General features: G+C 43.3%; 1 protein-coding gene across 1 annotated transcript in view; it reads left to right on the top strand.

The window, feature by feature from the left end:
* LOC124622393 (myrosinase 1-like) overlaps nucleotides 1-25236 on the top strand; it is a 121483-nt gene that overhangs the window by 34247 nt on the left and 62000 nt on the right. Inside the window, exons 4-6 of the mRNA XM_047148082.1 lie at nucleotides 318-440; nucleotides 16741-16921; nucleotides 22556-22650. Coding sequence (XP_047004038.1) covers nucleotides 318-440; nucleotides 16741-16921; nucleotides 22556-22650 — 399 coding nt within the window. The remainder of the gene's footprint in view (nucleotides 1-317; nucleotides 441-16740; nucleotides 16922-22555; nucleotides 22651-25236) is intronic.

Here is a 25236-nt window from a genome sequence, read left to right on the forward strand (position 1 = left end):
GGGACAATCTGGACCAACAGTGCTTTGATGAACTTGTAGACAGTATGCCACGACGAATACAGGCATGCATCGGTGCATGAGGACGTGCTAGTGGTTATTAGAGGTACCTCTGAAGGTCTTGCTGTATGGTGGTACAACATGCAATGTGTGCTTTCATGAGAAATAAAAAGGGCTGAAATGACGTTTATGTTGATCTCTGATCCAGTTTTCTGTACAGGTTCCGCAACTCTCGGAACCGACGTGATACAAACCTTTTTCGATGTGTGTATATATGCTGAAATGCAAAAGGCGAAACATAACTCTTCGTTATTTTACAGGCCACCATGTATCACTGGGATCTGCCTTCGCCACTGCAGGACCTTGGTGGGTGGCCTAACAGTTTCACCGCTGACTTTTTCGTGCAGTACGCCCGAGTGCTCTTCGAGAATTTCGGCGACAGGGTGAGTCTGAAAACCACTTCCAGCACCTTTGCACTATGTTATTATCGGCCTTATCAGTATAAAGTATCCTTTCGCATCGATAGTGATATGTTACCGGCGTCCCACACATAACGTCCAATACACTTCATTGTGTTCATCTACGGTGACAAGTCTTTTCACTTCCTCTAGTTCAGGTCTCTGCTTTTGTATTACGAACAAAGCACATGCATTCAGTACTTTTACTCTATGTTGTTGTGGTCGTCAGTCCTGAGACTGGTTTGATGCAGCTCTCCATGCAGTAAAGCTGCATGCCCTCGGGAAAAATTACGGCTGTAGTTTCCCCTTGCTTTCAACCGTTCGCAGTACCAGCACAGCAAGGTACAGCACACTTTTACTCTAATGGTTCCTTTAATTCATTTGTCTTGTTCGTAGAATCTTTGCCTATATCCCTACCGTAACTTAGTCATATGTTCTGATTTTCCAGTAGGGCATTTCTAGTTATTATTCTAATTTGTAAATATTTATCTTTTGTGTCCTGAGATTTGTTGCAGGCGTTGTCGTCTCATTTCTCCTCTAGTTCCGTAATTTATGTCCACACCTGCCTATCACTGAACTATTTTAAAATCACCACTTACAATGAAACAGATTTATTTCATTTTCACTTGAGATAAAATAGTAAACTTAAATTTTAATTCCACAGTTGGTTGTACACATTATTGTTCGTATTATTTTTTATTATTTTTCTTCAGTGAGCTTTGTGTAATGTTTCTCCACACATTTCAATCGAGCAATGCCTTTTTAGGATGTGAGGAACTTAGTGTAATATTTACAATGAGAAAAGATTTAGTGTTCTTTTAATTGCTGTTCGCATTGATGTCGTGCTCAGAAGACAGAACTTTGTTGCAATTTGTATTCAAGAAATATCGAGTTCAACACTTTTCAGCCACATGTAACACAATATTACCAATAAATTGCAAAAAAATTGAAATAGGAAGCGTCAGCATTCATATATGTTTGAGATCATGATCCACGTGATGTATGGTGTCATAGACTATAGTTTGCAAACAGTGGGCTGGTTTGCATTTCATATCCACATCATTTTCCTTGATCACACTTTCTTTTATAATTCAACGATTTTGTTAAATTGTCACTTGTGCCATCTATCACATGCATTACAAATGGAAGTGATCTGGGGCGTGACATGAGCTACCAAGTCAACACGCGACCTACTTCTATCGTGTCTTGCCCATATGCTGGATAACTTTGTTATTTATTCAACATTTATGATGAATGGCATTAATTATAGGTTAACACTAACGAAAATATCACATAAAAAGTTATATAAAGTATCAGTGTTTAGAAATTCATCCCAGACATAGAAAAAGTCGCCATGCAGATACGCTTCTAATATATCTATAGCATTATTTTTAGTATCTGATAGTAATTCGCGTGTAAGTCCGTAGCTAATCGGATAAACGTCAGCCTAAGACTCAAAATGTCTGGCGTGCTATGGGCTTTCCTGACAATTATTTGTTTTTTAACCACTAGCAATTACTTCTAAATGTCAACGGAAATTTAAGTCACATTCTAGGTCTCCTGTAAAAGGGCTAAGTAAGTCACATCAAACGTCGGAGACAGGCTAGGAGAACCACCTCTAGGAAACACTGCAGCGTTCAAACTTGCTTTCGGATTAGGGAAGCTTTACTTTAGACCTTTATATCATTAGATAAATCATTACAGATTTTAATGATGTATGCCACACTCCTCCCTGTACTGTGATGAGCTCAAGTCACGAGAACAGAAAGTGATGTTTTAACCTTATAGTTTTGTTTGCTTGTTCGAGGCATGCTCCCATGGGACATACTGTAGGACACATTGGCTAAGATCAATGAGCGTACTTGTTGCCTACTGGGTACTTTGCTGTACAGGAGCTGTTCGTGCCTTTGGGCACCACATTGTGTGAATAATTACCGTTTATAGCAAGGTGAGTGATGTGAGAATGGACGTGTCAGCCCGAAACCGGTAACCACTACAGCTGAATTTAACGTCAATACAACTGAGGCGAACGATATAAAAATGTATCGAATTTCCTTCTAGTTTTATGTTTGTGAAATTTGTGATCAAGGTTCAGCTATATATCGGAAGATTTACAGATACAAATGTCAGTCCAACAAGCGTACGTATCTCGACATCAATGTAGCTGTTCCAAGAGGCTTCTTGACTTACCGTATTGTTGCAGATATAAGCCGCACACTTCTTGAGGGAAAAAAAAGGAGAAATTGAGTGGAGACAAATTTGTCACTTCGCCCATTTACACGAATTGTTCACAAACTGATCAGTCTTAAACCATTTCTTTAATGTCGTAACGTAGATAAATAGCATAAAAAATACCGGCCTTCTAATGTTCACTGATATCAATGTTAACTTTACCACCGATATTCATTTTGACACTAGCAGTATTTTTCTTTCCTGTTCTCGCAAATGAAGGACGCTGGACACGCAGCATGTTTGTTTTCAGCCCTGTGAAGAAAGAATCTTGTGATACTGTGCGTTATGAAGAGAGAATCTATTCATACATAAGATTGACTAATGGTTTTTTGATTCTGCTAGATAGTGTGAGAACACAGTGTTTTAGGGAACGGTCTTTAAATGATTTCTTTACGTCTTATGTAAGTATCTAGAGTGTTGAAGTCATGCATTGAAGTATAACGACCAAGTCTATCTATAATACAAAAATTTATTATTTACTTTCTCCTTTGGAAAATTGTCGTTGGGCAAGGATTTAGGCTTGAGAATAACATTGGGGGGAGTAGCATTCCTTCCTCTAGAGCAATTGATAACATCCCGGTAATTATGTAACTGTACAGACTTTGGTAACAGTTGTTGTTGAAGGTAACATCGTCTAGAAGCACTACATTCCTCTTAAAGAGCCTACTTCACAAATCGAAGTTCAGAGGCCTCTGCAGTTCACCTAACTGTGAATACCAGAAAGTTCCAGCACAGAAGTTACAAGGTGGGCATGAAGGGAATATCACACGCCTTAACATCCTAGAATATTTTATCTGCAATCTCAGTAACTTTTTGATTTTCGTTTCCAGTTGTTTTTCGCTGTGGCCGAGCGGTTCTAGGCTTCAGTCCGGAACCGCGCTGCTGCTACGGTCGCATGTTCGAATCCAACCCCGTGCATGGATGTGTATGATGTCCTTAGGTTAGTTAGGTTTAAGTAGTTCTAAGTCTTGGGGACTCATGGTCTCTCTGTCCGTCGAAGTTCATCACAAGCACAAGTACTGCCTAAAGATATTACCAGCAAACTCATCATCTTCCAGAGAGGCTTACTCTCTACACCAGGTCGGCAACACCGACGAAAAGCCTGTCTCTTGGAATACACCGAGATATATGACACTTGATTATAACGAAGCGAAATGTATCACATTAAGAACAACTGGTTCAAATGGGTCTAATCACTATGGAACTTATATCTGAGGTCATCAGTCCGCTAGACTTAGAACCAGTTAAGCCTAACTAACTAAGCACAAACCGGAGGAACCAACCTATACTCCTTCGAAAATCCGTCTGTGGAAAGTATAAGGTCTTCACCATTTCCAAGGCTGAAGTAGTTCTCGACTTGTCAGTACTCCATCTTTCCTTTTGTCGCTACATTCAAGTTCCGTATACCCCTAGCTACACGCTCACTTTATGGTTTCCTTGGTGAAAAGCTCATTTATTGCGTATTCCTCAATCCGATCCAACGTCGCACATGATGTTAGTCCAGGCCATGCTATTTGCTAGCTTCTGTATTACATGTGTCTTCGTATAAAGAATAACTGCGAGTCTGAAATCTGCTTAACAAATCCGTCGAGTTTGAAATTTTTTAATGGTTTTCTGACAAAGTTTTTACTCTTTAGTTAGATAGAAACTGAGTGAGTTCCAGCAACAGCCGCTATCCTAAATGAAATGTCAGCAAATGGAGACAGACACAATTTTGATTCATATTTCTTTTTAAGTCACCAGTCCTCTGACTAGTCTGATGCAGCCCTCCACGACTTCGTCTCCTGTGCCAACCTCTTCATCTCAGAGAAGCGCTTGCAACATACGTCTCCAGTTATTTGCTGGATCTATTCCAATGTCTGTCTACAGTTTATACCCTCTACAGCTCCCTCTAGTACCATGGAAGTCATTCCCTGATGTCTTAACAGATTTTTCCACATCATCCTTTCCTCTCAGTTTCTGCGCGGAACCTCCTCATTACCCACCTTCATACTCTTTCACATTACCTTGTTACTTCCTTGTCTAGTTTACAACGTAGCTGCTGATTATCACTACACAGGAATGCCTGAAGTTCCATCATTGTGTTACAGACAGATAACATTCTCCTCATCAGTCCACCTAATTTTCAACATTCGTCTGTAGCACCACATCTCACATTTTTCGATTCTCTTCTGTTCCGGTTTTCCCAGTCCATGTTACACTACCATGCAATACTGTGCTCCAGACGTATATTCTCAGAAGTTTCTTCCTCAAATAAAGGCCTATGTTTGATACTAGTAGACTTCTCTTGGCCAGGAATGCCTTTTCTCAGTGCTAGTCTGCTTTTGATGTCCTCCTTGCTCCGTCCGTCATTGGTTAATTTGCTGCCTAGGTAGTGGAATTCCTTAACTTCTTCCACTTCGTGACCATCAATCCTGATGTTAAGTTTCTCGCTATTCACATTTCTGCTACTTCTCATTACTTTCGTCTTTTTTCGATTTACTCCCAATCTGTATTCTTCATTCATTAGATTGTTTATTCCATTCAGCAGGTCACGTAATTCTTCTTCACTTTCACTCAGAATAGCAATGTCATCAGTGAATCGTATCATTGATATGCTTTCTCGTTTAATTTTAATTCCACTCCTGAGTCTTTCTTTTATTTTCATCATTGCTTTTTCGGTGTACAGATTGAACAGTAGAGGCTAAAGATTACATTACTGTCTTACGCCCTTTTTAATCCGAGAATTTGGTTCTCGGTCGTCCTGTCTTATTATTCCCTCTTGGTTCTTGTACATATTCTATATTACCTGTCTCTCCTTGTAGCTTACCCCTATTTTTCTGAGAATTTCAAACATCTTGCACCATTTTACATTGACAAATCCTATGAACGTGTCTTGATCTTTCTTTGGTCCTGCTTCCATTATCAACCGCAACGTCAGAATTGCCCCTCTGGTGCCTTTTACCTTTCCTAAAGCCAAACTAATCATCATCTAACACATCCTCAATTTTCTTTTCCATTCTTCTTTATATTATTCTTGCAAGGAACTTGGATGCATGAGCTGTTAAGTTAATTGTGCGATAATTCTCGCACTTGTCAGTTTTTGCAGTCTTCGGAGTCGTGTGGATATACTTTTCCGAAAGTCAGATGGTATATCGCCAGACTCATACATTCTACACACCAACGTGAGTAATACTTCTGTTGCCACTTCCCCCAACGATTTTAGGAAATTATGGTGGAATGTTATCGTTCCCTTCTGCCTTATATGATCTTAAGTCCTCCAAGGCTCTCTGTAATTCTGATTCTAATACTGGACCCCTATCTCTTCTAAATCGACTTCTATTTCTTCTATTACATCATACAGATCTTCCCCCTGATAGAGGCCTTCAATGTACTCTTGCCAACTACCCGCTCTCTCCTCTGCATTCAGCAGTGGAATTCCCATTGCACTCTTAATGTTCGCACCCTTGTCTTCAATTTCACCGAAGGTTATTTTAACTTTCCTATATGCTTCCTTCTTTCATCGATGAACTGAAGTATTTCTTCTGTTACCCATGGTTTCTTTGCAGTTAACTTCTCTGTACCTATGGTTTTCTTTCCAACTTCTATGATTGCCCTTTTTAGAGATATCAACCGTACTGCCTACTGAGCTATTTCTTACTGCAGTACCTATAACCTTAGATAACATCAACTGTATCTCGTTATGAACCATGGACCTTGCCGTTGGTGGGGAGGCTTGCGTGCCTCAGCGATACAGATAGCCGTACCGTAGGTGCAACCACAACGGACGGGTATCTGTTGAGAGGCCAGACAAACGCGTGGTTCCTGAAGAGGGGCAGCAGCCTTTTCAGTAGTTGCAGGGGCAACAGTCTGGATGATTGACTGATCTGGCCTTGTAACACTAACCAAAACGGCCTTGCTGTGCTGGTACTGCGAACGATTGAAAGCAAGGGGAAACTACAGCCGTAATTTTTTCCCGAGGGCATGCAGCGCAACTGTATGGTTAAATGATGATGACGTCCTCTTGGGTAAAATATTCCGGAGGTAAAATAGTCCCCCATTCGGATCTCCGGGCGGGGACTACTCAAGAGGACGTCGTTATCAGGAGAAAGAAAACTGGCGTTCTACGGATCGGAGCGTGGAATGTCAGATCCCTTAATCGGGCAGGTAGGTTAGAAAATTTAAAAAGGGAAAGGGATAGGTTAAAGTTAGATATAGTGGGAATTAGTGAAGTTCGGTGGCAGGGGGAACAAGACTTTTGGTCAGGGGAATACAGGGTTATAAATACAAAGTCAAATAGGGGTAATGCAGGAGTAGGTTTAATAATGAATAAAAAAATAGGAATGGGCGTAAGCTACTACAAACAGCATAGTGAACGCATTATTGTGGCCAAGATAGACACGAAGCCCACACCTACGACAGTAGTACAAGTTTATATGCCAACTAGCTCTGCAGATGACGAAGAAATTGAAGAAACGTATGATGAAATAAAAGAAATTATTCAGATAGTGAAGGGAGACGAAAAATTAATAGTTATGGGTGACTGTAATTCGGTAGTAGGAAAAGGGAGAGAAGGAAACGTAGAAGGTGAATATGGATTGGGGGTAAGAAATGAAAGAGGAAGCCGCCTGGTAGAATTTTGCACAGAGCACAACTTAATCATGGGTAACACTTGGTTCAAGAATCATAAAAGGAGATTGCATACATGGAAGAATCCTGGAGATACTAAAAGGTATCAGATAGATTATATAATGGTAAGACAGAGATTTAGGAACCAGGTTTTAAATTGTAAGACATTTCCAGGGGCAGATGTGGACTCTGACCACAATCTATTGGTTATGAACTGTAGATTAAAACTGAAGAAACTGCAAAAAGGTGGGAATTTAAGGAGATAGGACCTGGATAAACTGACTAAACCAGAGGTTGTACAGAGTTTCAGGGAGAGCGTAAGGGAACAAATGGCAGGAATGGGGGACAGAAATACAGTAGAAGAAGAATGGGTAGCTTTGAGGGATGAAGCAGTGAAGGCAGCAGAGGATCAAGTAGGTAAAAAGACGAGAGCTAGTAGAAATCCTTGGGTAACAGAAGAAATATTGAATTTAATTGATGAAAGGAGAAAATATAAAAATGCAGTAAATGAAGCAGGCAAAAAGGAATACAAACGTCTCAAAAATGAGACCGACAGGAAGTGCAAAATGACTAATCAGGGATGGCTAGAGGATAAATGTAAGGATGTAGAGGCTTATCTCACTAGGGGTAAGATAGATACTGACTACAGGAAAATTAAAGAGACCTTTGGAGAAAAGAGAGCCACTTATATGAATATCAAGAGCTCAGATGGAAACCCAGTTCTAAGCAAAGAAGGGAAAGCAGAAATGTGGAAGGAGTATATAGAGGGTGTATACAAGGGTGATGTACTTGAGGACAATATTATGGAAATGGAAGAGGATGTAGATGAAGATGAAATGGGAGATATGATACTGCGTGAAGAGTTTGACAGAGCACTGAAAGACCTGAGTCGAAACGAGGCCCCGGGAGTAGACAACATTCCATTAGAACTACTGACAGTCTTGGGAGAGCCAGTCCTGACAAAACTCTACCATCCGGTGAGGAAGATGTATGAGACAGGCGAAATACCCTCAGACTTCAAGAAGAATATAATAATTCCAATCCCAAAGAAAGCAGGTGTTGATAGATGTGAAATTACCGAACTATCAGTTTAATAAGTCACGGCTGCAAAATACTAACGCGAATTCTTTACAGACGAATGGAAAAACTAGTAGAAGCCGACCGTGGGGAAGATCAGTTTGGATTCCGTAGAAATACTGGAACACATGAGGCAATACTGACCCTACGGCTTATCTTAGAGGCTAGATTAAGGAAAGGCAAACCTACGATTCTAGCATTTGTAGACTTAGAGAAAGCTTTTGACAATGTTGACTGGAATACTCTCTTTCAAATTCTGAAGGAGGCAGGGGTAAAAATAGGGAGCGAAAGGCTATTTACAATTTGTATAGAAACCAAATTCCAGTTATAAGAGTTGAGGGGCATGAAAGGGAAGCAGTGGTTGGGAAGAGAGTGAGACAGGGTTGTAGCCTCTCCCCGATGTTATTCAATCTGTATATTGAGCAAGCAGTGAAGGGAACAAAAGAAAAAATAGGAGTAGGTATTAAAATCCATGGAGAAGAAATAAAAACTTTGAGGTTCGCCGATGACATTGTAATTCTGTCAGAGACAGCAAAGGACTTGGAAGAGCAGTTGAACGGAATGGATAGTGTCTTGAAAGGAGGATATAAGATGAACATCAACAAAAGCAAAAGAGGATAATGGCATGTAGTCTAATTAAGTCGGGTGATGTTGAGGGTATTAGATTAGGAAATGTGACACTTAAAGTAGTAAAGGAGTTTTGCTATTTGGGGAGCAAAATAACTGATGATGGTGGAAGTAGAGAGGATATAAAATGTAGACTGGCAATGGCAAGGAAAGCGTTTCTGAAGAAAAGAAATTTGTTAACATCGAGTATAGATTTAAGTGTCAGGAAGTCGTTTCATAAAGTATTTGTATGGAGTGTAGCCATGTATGGAAGTGAAACATGGACGATAAATAGTTTAGACAAGAAGAGAATAGAAGCTTTCGAAATGTGGTGCTACAGAAGAATGCTGAAGATTAGATGGGTAGATCACTTAAGTAATGAGGAGGTGTTGAATAGGATTGGGGAGAAGAGAAGTTTGTGGCACAACTTGACTAGAAGAAGGGATCGGTTGGTAGGACATGTTCTGAGGCATCAAGGGATCACCAATTTAGTATTGGAGGGCAGCGTGGAGGGTAAAAATCGTAGAGGGAGACCAAGAGATGAATACACCAAGCAGATTCAGAGGGATGTAGGTTGCAGTAGGTACTGGGAGATGAAGCAGCTTGCACAGGATAGAGTAGCATGGAGAACTGCATCAAACCACAACACCAACAACATCTCGTCATTCCTTAGTACTTCCGTATCCCACTTCTTTGGGTGTTGATTCTTCCTGTCTGATCTCTTAAACTTCAGTTTGCTCTTCACCACTACTACCTTGTGATCTGAGTCTATATCTGCTCCTGGGAACGCCTTCCAATCCTTATCACCCGGTCTTTTCCAATGTATCTTCTCCTCTTGTGATTCTTGTACAGATTATTCGCTTTTACTAGCTGATATTTATTACAGAACTCGATTATTCTTTCTCCTCTCTCATTCCTAGTCCCAATCCCATATTTCTGCAACCTTTTCTTCTGCTTCTTCACTTACAACTGCATTCCATTCCCCATGACTATTAGAGTTTCATCTCCCATTACGTACTGTATTACCCTTTCAGTATCCTCATATACTTTTTCTGTCTCTTCATCTTCAGCTTGAGACGTCGGCATATATACCCGTACTATCGTTCTCGGTTTCGGTTTGCTGTCGGTACTGATTAGAACAATCCTATCACTGAACTGTTCACAGTAACATTCTGTTTACCCTACCTTCCTATTCATAACGAATTCTATTCCCGTTATACCATTTGCTGGTGCTGTTGATATTATCCTATACTCATCTGACCAGAAATCCTTGTCTTTTTTCCATTTAATTTCATTGATCCCTACTATATCCAGATTGAGCATTTCCATTTCCCTTTCCAGATTTTCTAGCTTGCCTACGACGTTCAAGCTTCTGAAATTCCACACCCCGACTCGTACAACGTTATCCTTTCGTTGGTTTTTCAATCTTTCTCAAATAGTCAACTCCCCTTTGGCAGTCCCCTCTCGGGGTTCCGAACGGGGGACTATTCGGGAATCTTTTGCCAATGGAGAGATCATAATGACATTTTTTCAGTTACAGGCCACATGTCCTGTGGATAATCGTTATGTGTCTTTAATGCACTGATTTCCATTGCCTTCTTCATCCTCATGCCGTTGATCATTGCTGATTCTTCGTACCTTTAGGGGCAGTTTCCCACCCCAAGGAGAAGAGAGTGATCTGGACTTCAATCCGCTCTTCCGTTCTCTTTGAGAAGGCCGTTGGTAGAATGAGGGTGATTTCCTATGCCGGAAGTCTTCGACCGCCAGTGCTGGTTATTAATCAAAATTTAAACGGTGGGGTGTCTCGGACCCCGCACTGATTGCGTTTTGATTACTGATCAAAGACGCTACCCCCCTTCCCATTTTTAAATCCCATTTTGTTCATTGCATTTTCTTCGTTGTATTTGCTTGGGGCGGATGTTCCATGAAGCTTGTTAAAATTCACTGTTGATCCATTCACTCAGCAATTTATTACATAGGGCAGTTAACCTTCTGACCGAACAGGCTGAGCTACCATGTCAGCTAACAAATCGGTTTATACTTGGGTCCGTATGGCTGATCAGGCGTCACGCGGCCCGCTTGCCAGCAGGTGATTGTATATCGACGATGATATATCTATTGACAATGTGTTCTCTAGTATCATTCTTCTAAAATTGGCTCGTATGATTCAGCTTCTGCATGTACACTATTTGATTTTCTTGCTGTATTACATTGTCCATTCATTTAGACTGTCACGTGGATGGCACACATTCGACTTATGTACCTCTGAAATCGATAATACATTGCAAATATTAATATGGTAAATAAAGACAGCTGACTAGAATATTTCGAAAGTATTTTATCATTTGGAATGTTTTGCCGATTGTTCTTGTGTCACAAGAAAGTGGCGAAATCTCAGCCTTCTATCATGTTTTTCCTCGAAGCAGCAATTGTTCGTTGTTGCCTAGTGGTCAGCGTCGCTGCCTCTAGGTCGCGGAGTCCCTGATTCGATTTCTGGTCGGGTAACACAATTTATTTGTTATACGTGAGTGCAGGATTTCTCGGCGATTTTCATATATGAAGTCTTCACGGGTTGTGAGTCGAGTAGCGTCGTCGTCTCGTAGCAACGTTTCGATGGAATACGTCTCTATCATCTTCAGGCGATGTGTCGGGATATCTGCTGCTGCTCTCATCTGTTACTTTCCCCTCTTTGGGGAACTGAGAGGGGGAGCTCTTGTAGCCTTTCGGCTTTTACTCCCCTGTGTAATGTGTGTGTGTGATTATATCTGTAGTTTTTTTTTTTTGGTGTCTGTGAATCTGTGAAATGTGATGACTGTTCTGTTTGTGTCTGGTATTTGCCTGAGGTTGGCGAGATGTTTGGTGTTATATGGGAAGGGGCAGGATTAGGGATTGGATATTTGGGATTTTCTCTTCGACTTAAGGCGTCGAAGATCGTCATGGGGCGCTTGTGCTTGTCGTGGGACATGTCATACCGACCTAGGGAGTGGATGAGGGCGTTTCCTGATCTGGAAGAACCCTCATAGAAGGCCCTTGCCAGATCTTGAAAACGCTCTCTCAGGAGTGGGATTTCGGCTGCGGCGTGCAGATCATCTATGGGGAATCCAAGAGGTAAATGTAATGCCGTCCTGAGGGCGCGGTTCTGCAGACTCTGGAGTTTGTCCAGGTGCTGCTTTGCCGCGTATCTCCAGACAGGGCACGCATATTCCATTACTGGCCAGATCAGGGCCTGGTACACGTTTATTGCTACTGGGCAGGGAATGAAGCTGGTCGAGTTCAGGATTGGGTATAGGATAGACATTCTGGCGCAGACCTTCTTGTGGACCTCGTCTATGTGGGGTTTCGAAGTAAGACGAGAGTCCAAGGTTACGCCAAGGTACTTGGCGGTTCTGCGACAGGGGAGTTGGGTTCCATTTAGGTGAAGATGGAGGGGGGGACGTGTCGTCTGCGTACTGTGCAGTGTGCACCAGGGGGGCCGTTGGAGTGTCCACAGTGTACAGACAGTACAAAAGGGGCCCCAGGACCGATCCCTGTGCCACCCCAGCACGAATACGCCTTTTGAAGGAGGTGGCAGTTTCTACTTTGACGGAGAAAGTTCTATTCGTGAGATAGCTTTTGATCAGCTTAAATATGCTCCCAGGAAACCCTTGCGTGTACAACTTGTAGAGTAGCCCTCTATGCCATACTGGGTCAAAGGCTTTGGCTACATCTAGTAGCACTATCCTGCAGTAGCCTATGTGGTTTAAGCCCTCTGTGGCTGCTTCAACCACTCTCATGACCTGTTGTGGGGCAGAGTGGTTCTGCCGGAACCCAAATTGGAAATCCGTCCGAAGTTGCTCTCTGGTAATATGTTCCTGTATGGGTCTTAGCAGGAGGCGCTCATAGATCTTGCTGAGAGTTGGCAAGAGGCTAATCGGCCTGTAGTGCTGCGGGAATAGAGGGCCTTTCCCTGGTTTGTGTATCACGACTACTTCCGCATGTTTCCAGCAAGCTGGGAACTCGCGTGATCGAGTAATCTCGTTGAGGACGTTCGTGAGGTGTGTGATCGCCGTGGGTGGGAGATTTTTGACTAACTGATTGGTGACACTGTCGTGTCCTGGTGCCTTTTTTGTGGGGAGGGACCTAATTACTTTTGCCACGTCCTCGGGGGCGAAAAGAGTGGATTCATCCTCTGGGTCCTCCTCAGCAAAGAGGAAGACGGCCAGTTGACGACTGACCACCTCTTCGTGCGCTTCATCCTGGGGTTCTGCCGCTTGAAACTGCTTCTCGAAGGAGTCGTCGAGGGCGTTGTCCTCAGCATGGCTGTAAACCAGACCCCACTCACCGTGCAGTGGCGGCATCCGAGCGCGTCTTTTTGTGAACTGTTTGGTTGCTTGCCATAGTGTATGATAGTCTACTTTGAGAGCTGTGAGACGGTTTTGCCATTGCTGGTTTCTGTGCTCATTGAGTGCTACCTTCAGTTCTCTCTGTAGACGATTGAGCAACCTCCTGGTGGCCTGATTTCTGGTGATCTGCCACTCTTATTGCCACTCTGTTCTTATGTCGAATTTGAGCTAGCAAGTGTTCCGGGAGTTGTATTTGCGGCGGTGAGCCATCCCTTTGTGGAAGGGTGGCCTCTTCCGCTGCCTGGAAGATGATACCTGTTAAGTCTTGTAGCGCTTGTTCTACTGTTTCGGCAGTAGGTGGCGGAGTGCGAGCGATATCAGAGGCGGCAGTTTCTCGGTATCGCTCCCAGTCTGTACGTTTGTAAGACGTTTGGTATCGTGGGAGTGCTACCCATTCTGTCACATCTACCTCTAGGATCACTGGGGTGTGGTCGGAGGACATTCTGTTGTTTGTCCTTGCGGCCACAAACTCTGCGATCCTCCTAGTGAGAGCTGTGTCTAACACGTCGGGCCTGCCTCCATTTTTTGGAAAATGTGTGGGCTCGACCGGACCCCATGTTTCGAAGTGGTGGATGCGCGCCAGTTGTTGCAATTTGGCGGTTGCTCTTGAGGTTAGTCTAGAATTCCAATCAGGGTGTTTGGCATTGAAGTCACCCCCTATTATGAGTTTGCCTTTAATTTGCCCTAGAGCAGCTATGTCTCCCTCATCTATCTGGTCTTGTGGAGGTCGGTAAATTGCAACAATGGTTAGGGGTCTGGTGGCAGTGGTTACTTCCACCGCCACTGCTTCAATTTTGTTGGTAGCTGCTAAGAATACCTGGTGGTGGGGGATCCCTCTTTTTACGTATATGGCCACTCCTCCGCCTTGGGTTGGCCTGTCTTTACGCCAGCTAATGTAGTTGGAAATTGTCGCTTTTATTCCCGGTTTTAGGTGGGTTTCCCCCATCATGCATATGTCGATGGAGAACTCCTTCATGAGTTCTCTGAACTGAACATTTTCAGGCCTTGGATATTTGGTCTTCTATTCATGATGGGGTTTTGAAACTACTGAGGAAGTCGCAGAGGGGAGCGACTGCTGGACTGCTGCCTGAAGGGCAATGAGGATCTGTGTGTTCTGCTTCTGGGCTTCCCTGAATTCCATCATTTTCCATGATGAGGTTCATGGTCTGCACCATTACGCCGAACAACTGATCTATGGGGGGGGGGGGGGGGACTGTGTGTGGGGTTCCCTAGAGCTTTCTCTGTCATGGTGGACCTGGTTGTTGTTAGTGTGTGTTTGCCGGTGTTGTTCTTGTGATGGCTTCTGGTGTTGTGTTGATTGGGCCACACTTTCATAGCATCTTGGAGGAGAAACCACTTCCACATAAGTTGCCCTTGGTGTGTCCGGCCTTAGTTTTACCCAGGCCTTGTCCGTGTGTGTTGTCGTGTTTTGTTTTCTTGTGTGGCTGGGTGGGATCGTGGTGCTTTGTTTGCGTGTCTGGGGGGCGCCCTTTGCCTGCTGTGTGTGTCGTTTATGGACCTCATTACCTTGGTAACCCGCTACGTGGTTTTTACCACACAGTGCGCACATTATTTGTGGGTCCATGTGTTGTAGTGTGCATGTCCTTGTGTCGTGGGCCTCGGCGCACTTTCTGCATCTTATTGGCATGGTGCAGAAGGCGGTGATGTGGTTTAGGCCCTGACACATGAAGCACTGCACCATCTTGTTTCTACAGCGCAGCGGTTCAGTGGTGACAGGCACAGCCAGGACCATTTTTTTTTGTTTTGGGGGATGTCAGGGAGTGTGATCTGATATAGTGGCCACTTCCTGTTTACGTTGCGCATCTACTGGACCGCCTTGACGACGTTCCTCTGGGCAGTCAAGTCTTTTTTGATTGCCTGGGGGGACAGTCGTCTTGGGAGGTCTCTTATTACTATATTTTTGTTGCGTGTTTTTGTTGTGGGGAACGTGTAGTGGGGTATGTTTTTGTTATTGAAAAGTGTCTTGATGTGGTGTAGTTTTCTAGTGTATGTAGCGTAATTTTTATTTTGTCTCCACCGGCAGGTTTTGCCTGGAAGCTGCCTCCCCTGATTTCTGTTTTCAGTAACTCGAAGAGCTCCTCGTAATTCTGAGAAAACTCAGCGACAATCGGGGGGAGGTGGTGGGTGACTTGATTCTGTGTTTGTGATTCTGTTGTGTTGTTTTGTGTTGTCTCTGGCTCATCAGCCACCGCCTGACATCTGTTCGGGGTGGGTTCCACTCTCCGGGCCGCCGGAAGCCTTGGCTGGCGAAAAGTTTTCTTCGTCAGCACGAAACGATCCGAGTCCTGCCCGGTTACGTGGTTCCCTTCCAGTGCAATTATTTCCTGGTCCCCTCCCAGGGCGACGACAGGTGCTGTCGGGGGCGCAGGTTCCTCACAGGGTGATGGAGTGGTTGGGGTGGGGGTAGGGGTGGTGGAGTGCTTCTTTCCCTTGGAGTGCTTCTCCTTCCTGTCATTCCTTGCACGCCGCTGTTTGGATGTGGTGGACTTGTGTGTGTGTGTGGGGGGGGGGGGGATTTAAGGTATTTGGAATGGGTGGAAGGCTGAGACGAGGGGGTGGGTTTGGGGAGGATTTTGGTCGGCAGACGGGTTGTCTGCTTGCCATTATTCAGGAATGCAATATAGTCTGGAAGTGTGTCGGTGGCGTTGGCAAGCAGGAGCGGACTTAGGACGAGGGGAGGAGGGGCCGGATTGCAAGTACTGACGATGTATTCTGTTGTCGGCGTAAGTAAATACCATCGGTCGCGGGCTGATATCTCTGCCGGACCGCTGTCCGCTTCCCCTCCGCCGGCCAATCACGCGCCCGCGAAATCGCCCGATGCGCCTGGAGCGGCCGGTGGTGGTGGTGGGGGGAACGCGTGTGCGGGGTTCGGGTCCCGACGTCCGTCTCTGTCTGCTCCGTCTGTGGCCCGTGGTGGAACGGAACGTTCTTCTCTGATTTTCCTGATTGTAGGCTCCGAGGCTGTGCTGAGATGGTAGCTACTGTCGCGGTTGATTAGGTTGTCGTGTAACCGTATTTCTATGGACTCTTTGATAACTGAGTCCCAAAATCCGTTTGTACTGCATATTTTCTTTGTGTCCTCGAAATCGAAGGTGTGTTTCTCATCAATACTATGTTCCGCCACTGCGGATTGTCGTACATTTTATGTGCTTGGGGACTGGGTGTTTGTGTTGTTTGTTTTATCCTAATCATATCATGCCATCCTCATCGACGCACAAGTCGTCGAAGTGGCGTCAAATAGAAGGGCTTGCACCACGCTGCCGAACGACCTTAGTACGGTCCTATACGATCTCGTCATTTCATTTCGAGGAGAACTAGAAGCTAGCTGTTGTCTATGTTTTTGGTCTCTTGCACTACAGGTGAAGTGGTGGATCACGTTCAACGAACCGAAAGAGGTGACCCGCGGCTACGGTGAGAACGACAAGGCACCGCGCATCAACACCCACGGCATCGGCGAGTACCTGTCGGCGCACACCATCCTGCTGGCGCACGCCAGGACCTACCACATGTACGATGAGGAGTTCCGCGCCACGCAACAAGGTAATTATAGTGTGCGCTAAATTAAATGGCATCTGACTTTTAAGATCCGAAGATGCGAAATTGTCGCAACAAGTAGACCTCGAGTGAAATACACCAAGAGGTAATTAATGTAGAGTAATGAAATTTTGGAAATGCATTTGTTCAGGTGACATATTTAATGGATTACCTTGCAAGATCACAGGTAAATGTACGCGCAGGAAAAGACATTGCAAATGTGAAACTATGGTAGATTAATAACCGGTGTAACCGCCAGAATGTTGACTGCAAACATGCTAACGCGCAAGCAGTGTGTCGTACAGGCGCCGGATGTCAGTTTGTGGGATGGAGTTCCATGCCTGGTCGGTGAATACAGGGACAGTTAATGCGGCTTGTGGATGATCTCGCTATAGTTATGCCCGACAATGCCCCATATGTGCTCTGTTGGAGACAGATCTTGACAGGGAGCAGTCCAAGCTACACTCTGTAGAGCATGTTAGACTACGACAGCGGTATGTGGGCGAGCGTTATCGTGTTGGAAAACACTCCCTGGAAAACCGTTCATGAATGGCAGCACAACAGGTCGAATCAACAGACTGATGTACAAATTTGCAGTCAGGACGTATGTGATATCCACGAGAGAGCTCCTGCCGGCATACAAAATCGTAGCCCAAATCATAACTCCACGTGTAGGTCCAGTTTGTCTAGACGGAAGACAGATTGTTTGCATGTACTCAACTGGCGTTCTTCTAACCAATATACGGCCATCACTAGCACCGAGCCAGAACTAGCTTTCATCAGAAAACACAACGGACATACACTCTGCTCTCAAATGAGATCTCGCTTGACGTCACTGAAGTCGCAAGTGGCGGTGGTTTGGGGTCAGCGGAATGTTCACTACAGAGCATCCGATTCGGATCTGTCCTTGAAGGAGCCGATTTGTAACGGTTCGTTCTGTCACTTTGGTGCTGACTGCTGCTCGAATTATTGCTGCAGAGGCAGTATTATGTGCAACAGCCATACGCTGATAATTATATAATTATATTATAGTTTTAATCAGCCTATCCTTTTGGGCTGTCATGTACCTATCAATGGCAGTGTTCTCAACATTCAAACATGTTGATTACCTTGTACTAATTCGTTTCTGATCTGTGTTAACGGAATTTCTAAACAAAGGGATGTGTTTCAGCGCTCAAGATTTACGAAATTACTGCTGAAAATTTTGATGATTGCTGTTTTTAGGTCAGACTATTCTTTCAAAATAATGTTAAGATGTTTTCGCAAATATGTGAAAATTCCTATTTCTTCCAAAATGTTTACCAGATTGCCGTTTCCGTCAGCGCGTAGCTTAGGAATGCTAGACGACTCAGGGGCAAGTACGCACACTGGCTAATCGTCTGACTCTGTCAGGTTGTGGCTAGCACAGTGATAGGTGCAGACCTGATCCTCTGACGTCACAATCCAAGAGGACGGCAAGTGACAGCACTCTTACCTATCCCATGACAAGCCACGCTTTCCCCATCTTCTTTTCCTTCCTCTCTCCAGTTAACAACAGCGTAGTATTAAAATGAACATTTTGTCACAGTGTAGTATAAATAGCTCGCATCAAAATGAAACACCCAGTCACAAGGCAGACGCAGAGAAGCCATACTGACAATGCTCAAAAGTATTCGAAAGATCTAAAACTGTAGAATTTCCATGTCTAAAATTCGTCAGTTGAACACACACACACACACACACACACACACACACACACAAACACAAACACACACACACACGCACATAGCCATCCAAATGGTGCCTGAAACATGTTCACGAACTCTCAAATTAAGTACTCAAGCACTATTTTTGTCTCTAAATAGTTATGAAACATATGTAGCTAAGAAATAACATTTTTCGGGCCTACGCTTTGTAAATCAAATACTTCAAATTTAAATTGTTCTATAATGTGTGTCAAGGGTTTCAATATTAATTCAATGACTAAAGTGTCTGCAGAAATACATCAACAACAAAAAATGCAATGTTTATGTTAAGTGGCACAATTTTATTTTCCACCTACTCTCATATCCGTCAAATTGCTGCCTAAAACATAATTGTGAACTCTCAGATGAAGGGCCCCAATGTTATTTTCTTGCCTGAGTTCTTAAAAAAAAACACAAGTGAATGAAAAATATTATCCTAAGCAGGTAACTTTTTTGGCATGCACGTTGTATCAGGACCAGTGGGTTTTTCACATCTAAGTAGTTCTGTGTTGCTTGTCAAGTGTTATAATGGTATTACCATGGCTGAAATACGAAAAGGGTGTCAAAATTTCAATTTGAGGCAGTGTTAATCGTGGTTCGTAGAACAAGCTGACATCACCTGATGGTTTTAAAATTTTTACCGCAAAGTTACACCTTAGGAAGCAACAGAAAAATACAGCGATAATACTTATAAATAAAAATGTAAATGTCGTGTGATAACAGTTATTGTTTTACTGCAAAAGAGTCAGGATTACTCAAGCTTTTGTACAATAACAACATTCGAGACAGGTTGCAATGTTTACCGACCACAGCTATGGTTCTCTCTAAAACGTTTGCCGACTGTATTTCTCATAATAAACTAATAAATAATACTACAATGTCTAATCAAAATATCTGATGTAAAAACACATTCAAAATCGACAAAAGACAAATGAACTGGCCAAACACGTTTTTAGGAATGATGGAAGAAGGTGTTTTGATGACACGTTTATTAAGATACAACACTCAAACTGTATATTTTCATAATACGAAAGGTCAAGGTCCTAATGCAACGTGTTTATATTCAGCATACCATGACCAAAGATGATTATGGAACAGGTTGTCGAACAGGTTGTCAGGGGACTGATACATAATTTCCACAAAACACATAGTCTTTATTTTACACTTTTTATTCGACCGTGCTTCGCAACGAGAGTTAAAGACGGACCGCTCTTTACCGGTGTCTTTTACGGTTTCATATCTTCGTTCATAAAAATGGGGGACATTGAATGATCACTTTGTCAACAAATTGGCTTTTCCTAGTCAAGAAGTTGAATATAAATGAAACCTGTGGAGACAAGCGAAGATATGTCCGGAAGAACAAACACCATGGTCGATCATAACAGCCGTGAAAAATCAAATGTAAGTGAATTACAAACATCAGCTGTGTACGGGACGTTGATAAAAATCGGCGGGAGGAGTTGAAAATGTGTGCCTTACCGGGATCTCCTACTTCCTAGGGAGGTGCTCTAACTCTTTTTTTTCAGTTTTTTTTATTGCAGAGGGCAGCTAACCCTCTGAGCGACCACGCTGAGCTACCATGCCGGCTAACTCCAAAGCCACCAAGGACACAGGAATCAGCGCGGCTGCACGGACTTACCGCGAGCGTGCCCCCACAGCAGTCTCAACTTACTCCAGACACTACGAGAGTACAACTACCCTGCTCATTAATCTCAATTCTCGTGGCAAATCCTGTTCCCACATGAGTTCAAGAGTGAGCGTGCATCTGCACGAGCATTAAGGTTAATGGGCAGGGAGCACTACTTTCGTAGTGTGTGCAGTAAGAGTAAGTTGAGAATGTGGGTCTGCTTGGGGGGGGGGGGGGGGGGAGCTTGGGTCTGCTTGGGGGGGGGGGGGGGGAGCTTGGGATAAGTCCGCGCTACCGACTTGTTTCTGTTATCGGTGGCTTAGGGGTTATAATGCATTGTAAGCAGGAGACCCAGGGCTCGAATCCCAGTCGGGCACACATTTTTCAACTCTTCCCGTTGATATCTATCTGCGTTGTATACACAGCTGATGTTTGTAATTCATCGAAATTTCATTTAATTCTGTGACCGACGTAAACGTCCGAAAATACTACTGTCAACGAGTTAAAGAAACCTAAGAGTGCCATATGTTGGGTCTTTGGTGAACTAGAAAACGATTGGTTCTTTGGTATACAACGAACTAACAATGCCATATATTGGTTTTTGCTGTAGTACGCAGTCACTAAGATAAACATCCGAACTAATAAGCTGAGCAAAGTCCTACAACTTTAAATTACGATATCCTTTTCTTTCGTAATCCGTTTTTGATTAAATGAAGCCTATACGTTGCCCCAAGATACATGCAGACTACCTGTGGAAACCCCATGAAAATCGTATGCAGTTTTGACGATTTGCGTTTTCAAACAAACAGACAAGACAATTTTCAAGTTTTATTAGTTCTACAGAAGGTATAGACATATAGATATATACTGTCAGTATTGTAGTAAGCTACTTTGCCCATTACCTTACAGTTTCTACCTCTTTTTATGAAATTTTCTTCTGTTATCACGTGATCGGTCTCGTTTTGCTTTGGTTTATTCTTTGCTTATGCGACTACATCCTTTTCGGTACTCCAGTGAGAGACTATCGACTTTGGACACCTATGATTGGTCGCATTATTGGTTGTACTGACATAATTTGCTAATATGATCGTCTGTAGAGTCTCCAGTTGTACTTTACGTATTATGTGAGATACGAGTTCTCGCACAGGCTTCAGTTATCGAACTGCATCTCCCTCCTACCATTCGGTGTCCTTTCAAAACGAAGCGCCGCACCCCCCCACCCATCTCCACTACAGCGCCATCTATGGACACACAGCAGCAAGCCTAATTATTTTGTGCTTTTATGCGTATGCTACTCTGTACACTCATAAACAAATACACCTTCTTATACAGTGGGCTTCATTTTTTATATCGAACAGATTCTTACAGAACTAAATTAAAATAGCTCCCCTGCCCAAGATTTCTTGAGACTCCCCTTGATTATGTGTTAATTGCTGGGATTTATAACCCCCCTCCTAAATACTCCCAATTGAGACTTCCTCTGCGCCACTACGAGGTTGCGAGGTATTTGGCTGAACACGAGTCATTATTCGAACGGCCCACTGCTTATAGACAATGAAAAGTATATTCAAATACGTGTGGGAAGCAGCTGTTGTGATGAAATGAAGACAGTTGCCGGCAAGCGACAGTAATGGTGATGTCCACCAATTCATTCTTAGTGTTGGTGCCCAAAATAACATCAGAGGAGGATTATTTACACACATCTTAGTGGATAAAGTTCCAGCTTCGGTAGAGCCTACACCGTAATGTATGATATCCACCTCAGTTGCCGAATGGTGACCGTCGCTGCTTTCGTTCGATTACCAGGACCTCCTAAGATGTTTTACGAGATTCAGAGGTGTTGTACGGGGCCCACTCAAGCCTTGTAAGGCCAAATGAAGAGCTGCTTGAATAAAGAAGACGGGACATTATCAGGATTCTTGTACTGGCAATATAGGTTGAAAGGATTATCGAGATGCAGTTCACATCACTCCTTGTATTGCTTTGTAAGCAGCAGTCGGCCAGCTGGAACAGGGCTAAGGAGTGTTGCATGAGTGGTTTTCAGATTATGATGATATCTGGGAAGTAACCGCAATATGGTGAACTTAATGAGGGAACATTCTGGGCAATAGCCTGAGAAAATTTTTTTACTCATAGCCATAGGGAACAGATAGAAAGTATTCAAAACCACCATATCCTGACTTGCCTCAAATGCTCAGAAACGTTGTGGCGAGTTTTAGCAAAAACGACTTCAGTTGTGTATAAATTTAAGACATATTGTTACTCATGTGTTCTGTTGTCTGTTTTCAGGAAGGGTCAGCATAACGCTGAACCAAGACTTTTGCATACCGAAGGACGATTCAGAGGAGAATAAAGACGCTGCCGACAGATGCAATCAGTTCGAAGTAAGTTGAAGGCTGCACATGTTTGATAGCTAATTATCTAACACTATGATCCTAAGCATTGTATGAGAACGTGAAGTGTTGAACTTTTATAAGAAATGCAAATATGTATTTTAATGCTTAAGGCGTTAATTTCTAGAATTTCACTCTTATATTCATTCATTGTACTTAAACCAAATATCGACACTTTGTGGGTACTGTTTGAGAGTTTAACAGTCGGTGTCCTAATACTGAAAAGGGGATCGCAATTCCAAGTTTTTCTACTTAAGATGTGTCGGATATCGACCTTCACAACATGCTGTTGCAAGTGAAACTTCACAGCGACCCACTAGTACCTATGTTCTAATTCGAATGACATCTTCCTTGCTAATATACTGGGATAGAACATAATAATAAGAATCCCTAGTGAAGAGAAACAACTGAAAGAGTTGAAAGCAAATACGTCGCCAGGTCCTCACTGAATCCCAGTTCGGTTTTACAAACGGTATTCTGCAGCATTCGTCCTTTACTTATCTTGCATTTACAACGAATCTCGAGCCCAGTGCAAAGTTCCAAGCGACTGGGAAAAAAAGCGCAATTGACTCCTGTATATAAGAAGGGTAGCACAATGGATCCACAAAATTACAGACCAATGTCCTCAACATCGGCTTGATACAGATTTCTTGACCATATTCTCTGTTCGAATACAATAAATTTATTTGAGAGGAAAAAGTGTCTGTCCACTTTATATTTTCAGAAAGTGACATTTCTGCGAAACTAAGCTTTAACTTTTCTCACATGATATCCTTCGAACAGTGGATGAACTTCAGCAGGCGAATTCCCTATTCCTAGAGTTCCGTAAAGCATTTGACACGATGCCGCACTGCGGACTGTTAAAGAAGGTGCAAGCATAAAGAACAGCGGTTCGAAGACTTTATAAGCAACAGAACCCAGTATACTCTCCTCAACGGCCGAAGTTCGTCAGTGACAATGATATTGTCAAGAGTGCCCCAGGGAGGTCTGACAGAGCGGCTGTTAATTTTATTTGTATATACATAAATGAACTGGCGGACAGGGTAGGCAGCTGCCTGCGGCTGTTTGCTGATGATGCTGTGATGCACTGGAAAGTGTCGTCGTTGAGTGACTATCGGAGGATACAAGAGGACTTAGAAAAAACAATTCTATTTCCTATGATGAATGGCAGCTAGCTCTCAATGTAGAAAAATGTAAGTTAATGCAGGTGAGTAGGAAAACAATCCGATAATGTTCGAGTATAATACTAGTAGTGTGCTGCCTAACACAGTCACGTCGATTACATTCCTAGGGGTAACGTTGCAAAGCAGTATGAAATGGAACGAGCCTGTAAGGACTGTAGTAGAGAAGGCGAATGGTCGACTTCGGTTTATTGGCAGAATTTTAGGAAAGTGTGGTTCATCTGTAGAGGAAACAGCAAATAGGACACTTGTGGGAGTCATTGTTGAGTACTACTGGAGTGTTTGGGATCACCACCAGGTCGAATTAAAGGAATACATCGAAGTAGTTCAGAGGCGGTCTTCTAGGTTTGTTACCGGTAGGTTCGAACAACTACGTATTACAGAGATGCTTTGGAAATCACTAGACGGAAGGCGACGTTCTTTTCGAGAAGCACTATTGAGAAAATTTAGAGACTCAGCATTTGAGACTAATATGATTACGAAGTCTTTCGCGACGGAGTCTACATCTACATGACTACTCTTCAATTCAAATTTAAGTGCTTGGCAGAGGGTTCATCGAACCACAATCATACTATCTCTCTATCATTCCACTCCCGAACAGCGCGCGGGAAAAACGAACACCTAAACCTTTCTTTTCGAGCTCTGATTACTCTTATTTTATTTTGATGATCATTCCTATCTATGTAGGTTGGGCTCAACAAAATATTTTCGCATTCGGAAGAGAAAGTTGGTGACTGAAATTTCGTAAATAGATCTCGCCGCGACGAAAAACGTCTTTGCTTTAATGACTTCCATCCCGATTCGCGTATCATATCTGCCACACTCTCTCCCCTATTACGTGATAATACAAAACGAGCTGCTCTTTTTTGCACCCTTTTGATGTCCTCCGTCAATCCCACCTGGTAGGGATCCCACACCGTGCAGCAATACTCTAACAGAGGACGAACGAGTGTAGTGTAAGCTGTCTCTCTAGTGGACTTGTTGCATCTTCTAAGTGTCCTGCCAATGAAACGCAACCTTTGGCTCACCTTCCCAACAATATTATCTATGTGGTCTTTCCAACTGAAGTTGTTCGTAATTTTAACACCCAGGTACTTAGTTGAATTGACAGCCTTGAGAATTGTACTATTTATCGAGTAATCGAATTCCAACGGATTTCTTTTGGAACTCATGTTTATCACCTCACACTTTTCGTTATTTAGCGTCAACTGCCACCTGCCACACCATACAGCAATCTTTTATAAATCGCTTTGCAACTGATACTGGTCTTCGGATGATCTTACTAGACGGTAAATTACAGCATCATCTGCGAACAACCTAAGAGAACTGCTCAGATTGTCACCCAGGTCATTTATATAGATCAGGAACAGCAGAGGTCCCAGGACGCTTCCCTGGG

The sequence above is a fragment of the Schistocerca americana genome, chromosome 7 (assembly GCF_021461395.2).
Source record: "Schistocerca americana isolate TAMUIC-IGC-003095 chromosome 7, iqSchAmer2.1, whole genome shotgun sequence".
Lineage (NCBI taxonomy): Eukaryota > Metazoa > Arthropoda > Insecta > Orthoptera > Acrididae > Schistocerca > Schistocerca americana.